The 7,954-nt window shown below is 35.0% G+C and overlaps 1 protein-coding gene across 2 annotated transcripts; it reads right to left on the bottom strand.

Moving 5' to 3' along the window:
• Positions 1 to 2,841: 2,841 nt before the first annotated feature.
• LOC133631828 (transmembrane protein 17A-like) lies at positions 2,842 to 6,846 on the bottom strand. Of its 2 annotated transcripts, none has more exons than XM_062023991.1 (4): positions 6,507 to 6,846; positions 3,520 to 3,626; positions 3,337 to 3,450; positions 2,842 to 3,296 (listed from the first exon to the last, which is right to left on the bottom strand). In XM_062023991.1, exons 1-4 carry the CDS (start codon positions 6,628 to 6,630, stop codon positions 2,856 to 2,858), a joined length of 786 nt encoding a protein of 261 aa, XP_061879975.1. In that variant the 5' UTR covers positions 6,631 to 6,846; the 3' UTR covers positions 2,842 to 2,855. The 2 variants fall into 2 exon arrangements, with proteins under 2 accessions (XP_061879975.1, XP_061879976.1); XM_062023992.1 differs by having other exon boundaries at positions 2,842 to 3,280.
• Between the last annotated feature and the right edge of the window lie 1,108 nt (positions 6,847 to 7,954).

The raw sequence follows: 7,954 nt of genomic DNA, 5'->3' as shown, positions 1-7,954 counted from the left end.
GCTCGTAACTCCCGTTGCATGCTGGGTAGTGTAGTTGTTATATTCTCTAGCTCATAACATTTTTCCCCCTATAAAGAAATAATGTTAACTCAATAAAGTGTATTTCTTTTTTTAGCTTTAACTTTTCATTTATTAGCATTGTAACCACATTTGCAAAGAACTTTTCTCTTCATAGAATGTTCTTTCAATAAAGAAATAAAGTGCAAAAATGTCAAAGCATCATAACAAACAGTTATGTCCAATAGCAGCAGAAGTGCACTTTTTGGAGAGCTGTATTATTTTCAGTTTTGTGCCCAAGGGACTGATTTTATTTAACACTATATTATTATTTATACACCTATAGTGATCACAGAGACAGGTTGTTTTTGTGTTACTGTATATATTTGTTTCTCTGAAAAATCCCACTTAATATACTTTGGGTAACAACAGTCAATATTTATTTATTTTATTTTATTTTTTTAGGTTGGTAACAGTCAATATTTATTTATTTATTAGATTTTATTTTTTTATTATATAATAAAAGTGAGCTTTTGTTAAACCAAATATTGTGTTTTTTTCCATATACAACAACCTATCTGGACTCGATAAGAGAATCGATAAGGAATCGGTTCGATGAGAGGATTCGATAATAGGCTCGAACTCGATAATTCCTTATCAAACATCATCCCTACTCCCTATGTGTACAGGTATGTATGTATGTATATGTGTATGTGTGGGTACATGTATATATATATATGTATCTGTCTATATATATTTTTTAATTATTTTATTTCTGATTATTATTATTATTAATGTATTATTTATTTTTTGTTTATTTAATTGTTGTATTTGTAGATATTACTTTGTTGTTGTTTTTTTTGCTGTTACTTTCTTTTTTGGGGGGGTGGTGGGTGGTATGGTTGGGATATAAACAAAAAACATTTGGACATTTAGGGCAGACAACGGATATAAGATGTATGTGAATATGATGTAATGGATAGGAATGTCTGATGCTGGATGTCAATAAAAATAAAATGAAAAAAAAAAGAAAGAAAACAAACCGTTGCCATTACTCTTTAACCTGTCGACCTACGCTGATTAAACCCGTCATTCTGCCTCCAAAATGCCGAAAAACTGTGTTGTTTTTGCTTGTGCTAACCACAACTGGAAACAGGGAAAACAAAGGTCGTATTTTGTTCTGCCAAAGCGTGATAAAAGCCCACAGAGACGAGACAAATGGCTCGCAGCTTTACACCGGGAAAACGAGGACGGTTCTCACTGGAGTCCCCCAAAGTCCTGGGTCGTGTGTTCGGATCACTTCGTTTCTGGTAAATATAAGGAACAAAAATCCACCTTCTTAACCACAACTTGGCTATACCGTCCGTGCTAATGTTGTACTTGTTGAATTTGTACCTTATAACGTTCGACAGCTGAAGTTGTTGTTGTACAAAAATAACATGCGGTATATACTATATAGTCTATAGCCTGTATAGGCTATTTTCGAAAACCGGTTTCGTTTAAATTTGCACTTAACAGTTGGGTTTTTAAAAAACAATAAACCCAGAGTGGAGAACCGTTCTGGTTTTCCCGGTGTAAAGCTGCGAGCCATTTGTCTCGTCTCTGTGGGCTTTTATCACGCTTTGGCAGAACAAAATACGAACTTTGTTTTCCCTGTTTCCAGTTGTGGTTAGCACAACCAAAAACAACACCGTTTTTCGGCATTTTGGAGGCAGAATGACGGGTTTAATCAGCGTAGGTCGACAGGTTAAAGAGTAATGGCGACGGTTTGTTTTCAACGCCAGTCAGGTTGCTAGGGGATTGGTAGGCGGAAGTGACGTAGGTCCGCCCTCGCCTATAAAGCTAGCTTCGAGGCAAGCAGTGTACATTATATGTTTACTATTTGTACGTTATATTTTTCTACTATTTGTACATTATATTTGTACATGAGAGTAAGAAGTAAACAAACCTGTTCAGTGTAACAACTTGAAAAGTCCAGTCGTTGTTGACGTTGACACTTCCTCCTACTCTGCTGTCCTGTTTTCTAACACTACAAATATTTTATTACTATGATTCCACAACATTCTCAACATTTGCACTTCACACATCTTTGCTGTTTAGCGATGTTTGTTAACAACTTCCGCGTCTCTTTGTCAGCAGCCAGCCAGCTAAGCTAACTAACAAGCTAACTTAGCCTGAGACGCTTCAAAATTTACTGAGACGCGTCGAGTATAATAATCGATAACGTGTAGTTTGTCAAGATATAGACGAAATAAAGACAACGCCATAAAAGCAGGAATTACCGCGAACTTAACACTATTATGTTCGGCGTCTCTCCAGGAGAGGTCGGCCTACCGGAAGACGGATCAGTACGCGCATGCGCAAAGACTACATACCTCTTTTTCAGCTTAATGGCACATTACCGCCACCTTCCGCTCCGGAGTGTAGACCATACATTATTATCTAAACCCCACTGCACAACAACTTGAAACAATATTTATAAATAAAAACATTTTGCTTTAACATTAACATCTTATATATTACAAGAATAGTCAACTGTATTTCTGCCATTCGCTCATGTTTTTTATTTTATTTATATATTTATTAATTATTTTCCAAAAATACCACCAGCCGAAACATATAACAAACAGAGGAAACACAAAACACACAAGACAAAGCAAAAAAAAACAAAACAAAACAAAACAATCCCCCTCCCCCGCCCCCACTCACACACACATCCATTGAGAGAAGCTTACATGAACTAGAAATTAATAAATTAAAATGATAATTTAAAAAAAATAAATAGAACACAACATATATATATATATATATATATATATATATATATATATATACACACACACAGTAAGGTACTGCCCTCAAAAATGGAGAATAATAATAAACAAAGTAATTTCAATAGTAAGGCCTTGGCAGCTTTTTGCTGTTGAAATTGTGTTGTACGTTAAAAATATAATACAAATATAGTTCAGGGGTAAGCGGCACAGGTGGGCGACACAGGCAACACGCTGCGGCGGTACGTCAGGCCGCACACGGGCGTGGAGCGCTGGCCCAAGCTGTCCACTTTTCCCAGCTGGCGCAGGTGGAAGAGCAAAGTGAGCTTGCGGGTCATCCTCCGGAGCGCCAAGGTGGCGGCCAGGATCTGGGCCAGTAGGAAGGTCAGGTAGAGGGCGTGCACGGCCCGCTCCAGAGGCAGGATGAGGATCTCCTCGTCCGTCAGGAAGAAGAGAAGCACCGGCAGCTGGAACAGGAACGTCAGCAGCCAAAAGGCCGACAGTTCCGGGACCTGAGGACGGACGCCACTTCAACACAACGTTCACGCGCGGCAGTGGAAGTACTCACCTTCTCTTGCAGGTTGCCAAGGTAACCCAGGTAGAGTCTGAGCCCTTCCACCAGCGTCAGGAGGACCACGCCCGAGATGAGAAGACCCTGGTAGTACGCCGGGAGGTACTGGTACTGGAAGTCAAGACCCGATCAGGACCGATCCTTCAAAGTGGAGCAAAGTGCTGCAGTTACTGAGCTGACCTTCAACTGCAGCATGAAGACGGAGGAGAACCACCAGCAGGGGAAGTAGAACATGTTGAAGTAGAGCAACATCTGCAGAGGAAGGTGAGACACCAGCTCGTTGACCCCTGCAACAGCAAGGACACTCGTGTGAGAAAGAAGTTGGAAAGTAGCATCAAAAGTCACATATTCTTTTTTTCTTCAAATTATTAAACTTTTTTAAAAAGTTGGCAAAAAGCATCCAAAGTTATATATAATTTTTTTTTCTTCAATTTATTCAACTTTTTAAAAAGTTGGCAAAAGGCATCAAAAGTCATATGTTTTGGTTTTTTCTTCAAATTATTCAACTTTTAAAAAAGTTGTCAAAAAGCATTAAGTCACAAATTATTTTTTTCTTCAAATATTCAACTTTTTAAAAAGTTGGCAAAAAGCATCAAAAGTCACATTTTTTTTACTTCAAGTTATTCAACTTTTTAAAAAGTTGACAAAAAGCATCAAAAGTCACATATTCTTTTTTTCTTCAAATATTCAACTTTTTAAAAAGTTGGCAAAAAGCATCAAAAGTCAGATATTATTTTTTTCTTCAAATATTCAACTTTTTAAAAAGTTGGCGAAAAGCATTAAAAGTCAGATATTATTTTTTTCTTCAAATATTCAACTTTTTAAAAAGTTGGCAAAAAGCATCAAAGGTCACACATTCTTTTTTTCAACTTATTCAACTTTTTAAAAAGTTGGCAAAAAGCATCAAAACTCACATTAATTTTTTTTCCAACTTATTCAACTTTTTAAAAAGTTGGAAAAAATCATCAAAAGTCACATATTCATTTTCTTCTTCAAAATCTTCAACTTTTTAAAAAGTTGGCAAAAAGCATCAAAAGTCACATATTCTGTTTTCTTCAGATTATTCAACTTTTAGAAAAGTTGGCAAAAAGCATCAAGTCACATATTATTTTTTTCTTCAAATTATTCAACTTATTAAAAAGTTGGCAAAAACCATCAAAAGTCACATATAATTTTTGTCTTCAAACTATTCAACTTTTTAAAAAGTTGGCAAAAAGCATCAAAAGTCACATATTCTTTTCCCCCCCAACTTATTCAACTTTTTTAAAAGTTGGTAACAAGCATCAAAAGTCACATGTTCTTTTTTTCTTCAAATTATTAAACTTTTTAAAAAGTTGGCAAAAAGCATCAAAAGTCACATATTCTTTTTTTTCCTTCAAATTCTTCAACTCTTTAAAAAGTTGGCAAAAAGCATCAAAAGTCATATATTCTTTTTTTCTTCAAATTATTCAACTTTTTACAAAGTTGTCAAAAGCATCAAAAGTCATATGTTTTCATTTTTTCTTCAAATTATTCAACTCTTTAAAAAGTTGGCAAAAAGCATCAAAAGTCATATATTCTTTTTTTCTTCAAATTATTCAACTTTTTAAAAAGTTGTCAAAAAGCATCAAAAGTCACATTTTTTTTAACTTCAAATTATTCAACTTTTAACAAAGTTGACAAAAAGCATCAAAAGTCACATATTCTTTTTTTCTTCAAAGTATTCAACCTTTTAAAAAGTTGGCAAAAAGCATCAAAAGTCACATATTATTTTTTTCTTCAAATATTCAACTTTTAAAAAAGTTGGCAAAAAGCATCAAAACTCACATTCTTTTTTTTCCCAATTTATTCAACTTTTTAAAAAGTTGGCAAAAAGCATCAAAAGTCACTTTTTTTTTCTTCTTCAGATTACTACATTTTTTAAAAGTTGGCAAAAAGCATCAAAAGTCACATATTTGTTTTTTCTTCAAATTATTCAACTCTAAAAAGTTGGCAAAAATCATCAAAGGTCACATAATTTTTTTTCTCTTCAAATTATTCAACTTTTTCCAAAGTTGGCAAAAAGTATCAAAAGTCATATATTAGACGGGCTACAATTAGCATTAGCAATTTGACATGGCAATTTCAACACCTCCAATTTCGGTAATAAAAACTACAAAGAAGATGACTGGTATGTTTAAACAGCACACTACTTACAGTATAAACACTTTTTAGGACTCCACATGACACATTCAGCATCCTGGAAAAAGCTACTTACTAGTTCAGATAGACTATACAGTACTGCCATCTAATGGTTTGGAAGTGCAACTGCATTGCAAAGATATTTATCATAATCAGCTCATTTTTAAATGTTACAATAAAAAATAGAATTTTCACAGAAAATTGGTATGATTGAGTACTGGTATCCATTCCCAGGTAATTGGTACCCTATTGGTTTAAATGTGAAAATATACAACTTTTTAAATGTTTTTTTTAATAAACAAGTATTGGTTTTTTTCTCTGAAATATGCAACATTTTTGATTATATAAATGTGTTTTCCTCACAAATTTTTTTTTCGAAAACATATATTTGATCTATTTTATAATCTATTTTTCTCTTGCATTTGCCGTAGACAGGCTACAATTACCATTAGCGATTTGACATGGCAAAATTTGGTAATGAGAACTACAAAGAAGATGACTGGTATGTTTAAACAGCTGTGTGATACGCACACTACTTACAGTATAAACACTTTTTAGGACTCCACATGACACATTCAGCATCCTGGAAAAAGCTACTTACTAGTTCAGATAGACTATACAGTACTGCCATCTAATGGTTTGGAAGTGCAACTGCATTGCAGATGAGACTCAAATGGAAGATGGTAATCATAGTTTTTAAATGTTACATTAAAAAATAGAATTTTCACCAAAAATTGGTATCGTTGAGTACCGGTATCCATTCTCAGGTATCCCGGGAATTGGTACTGTATTGGTTCAAATGTGAACAACTCCAACTTTTTAATGTTTTTTTAATACACAGATATTCTTTTTCTCTCTCTGAAATATGCAACATTTTTGACATTTTCTCACCAATTTTTTAATCTATTTTACAATCTATTTTTCTCTCGCATTTCTTTGATTGGCAGCAGAAAACACAAACTGCGGGGTGAGTGTTTTATGGTGTGGAGGCGAACAACAGAACCTACCAGAGTGGTCATCGTGGTCTTTGCCCAAGTGTTCCGCCGTCCTGTTGCTGGTCCAGACAGAACTCCCCACGTGGGCCAGGCCGACGCGGAGGTTTTCTGACAGAGGCGAGTAGAAGACCGGCATGGTGGAAGACCAAGACCGGGACGAGCATGAAGACAACAAGCAGGCCGCTAATCGGATTAGCGAACCAGGAGGCGCACACGGGATTAAAGGGAGTCAACAAAGACAATGCTAACGCTCCAATGCTGAAGTTGAACTGAAATACTGACATAATGTGGTATGAATGAAAGATTAGTTTGAATGTTGGAATGGTTTGAATGTTGAAGAGTTTGAATTTCAAGGAAAACTGGAATTTGGTTTGGAACTTGGGAAAATGTTAGTTTGAATGTCCAGGATGAGTGGAATGTGTTGATGTTGGAATGCTTTGAATAGCTGGAAAAATGTGGGAATTGTGCAACTTGGACAAATGTCCCATTCATTTCAATGGGAACTTCCTGGAAATTTGGTAGTTTTGGGAAAAGCAGGATTTTTTGAAAATAATTAGGACTATGAATGTCCTGAATTAGCTGAATTGGTTGGTGTTGGAATTGTTTAAATCGGGCAAGAAATGTTGAAGTAGTAAATGGCAATAGGGAATTTCGGGAAAATCTGGAATTTTTTTGAACTTGGAAAAAGGGTAGTTTGAATTTCCAGAATAGTGGAATGTGTCAAAGGTGGAATGTTTTGAATGGGTTGTAGAATGTGGGGATTTGAATGGGGAAAATGCAAAAAAAAATAAAATTAATTAATTATGGGAAATCCGGGAATTTTTTTTTAGAATTGTTGAAGTAAACACAAAATTGGCTGAATATTTAGAAGTTGGAACAGTTTGAATCTGATGAAAAATGTGGAAGTTGTGGAACTTTGAAGAATGTCCCATTGATTTCAATGGGAATTTTGGGAAAAGTGGGAATTTTATTGAAAATGGTAAAAAAAATTAAAAATTGAATGGGCTGATTGAGTTGAAATGGTTTGTGTTTACATTTTTCAAATCGGTCGAGAAATGTAGAAGTAGTAACATGTTGAATTGAGAAATGGTATTACGGAATTCCTGGAATTTTGGGAAAACGGGGAATTTTTCCAGTTCAAAAAACAACTTTGTTTTTTGTCCTGATTAAGAAGAATGTTTTGACGGTGGAACAGTTGAAATGTGTTGAAAAATGTGGAAGGAGTAGTTGCCAGAAAAAAGGGTGGACATAGGGCTTTGGAAAACCAGGAATTCTGGAAAATCCTATGATTTTTTTTTTAACTTGGAAAAAGAGAAGTTTACATTTCCAGGATGGTGGAATGTGTTGAAGGTGGAATGGTTTGAATAGGTTGAAAAATGTGGAAATGGTGGAAGTTTGAAATATGGCCAAATCATTTTGAATGGGAAAAATGTCCCGGAAAACCTGGAATTCGGGGAAAT

Source organism: Entelurus aequoreus, linkage group LG17 (genome assembly GCF_033978785.1).
Source record: "Entelurus aequoreus isolate RoL-2023_Sb linkage group LG17, RoL_Eaeq_v1.1, whole genome shotgun sequence".
In the NCBI taxonomy this organism is placed as follows: Eukaryota; Metazoa; Chordata; class Actinopteri; order Syngnathiformes; family Syngnathidae; genus Entelurus; species Entelurus aequoreus.
The sequence above is the reverse complement of the archived record's forward strand: the minus strand, read 5'-3'. Positions and strand labels throughout refer to the sequence as shown.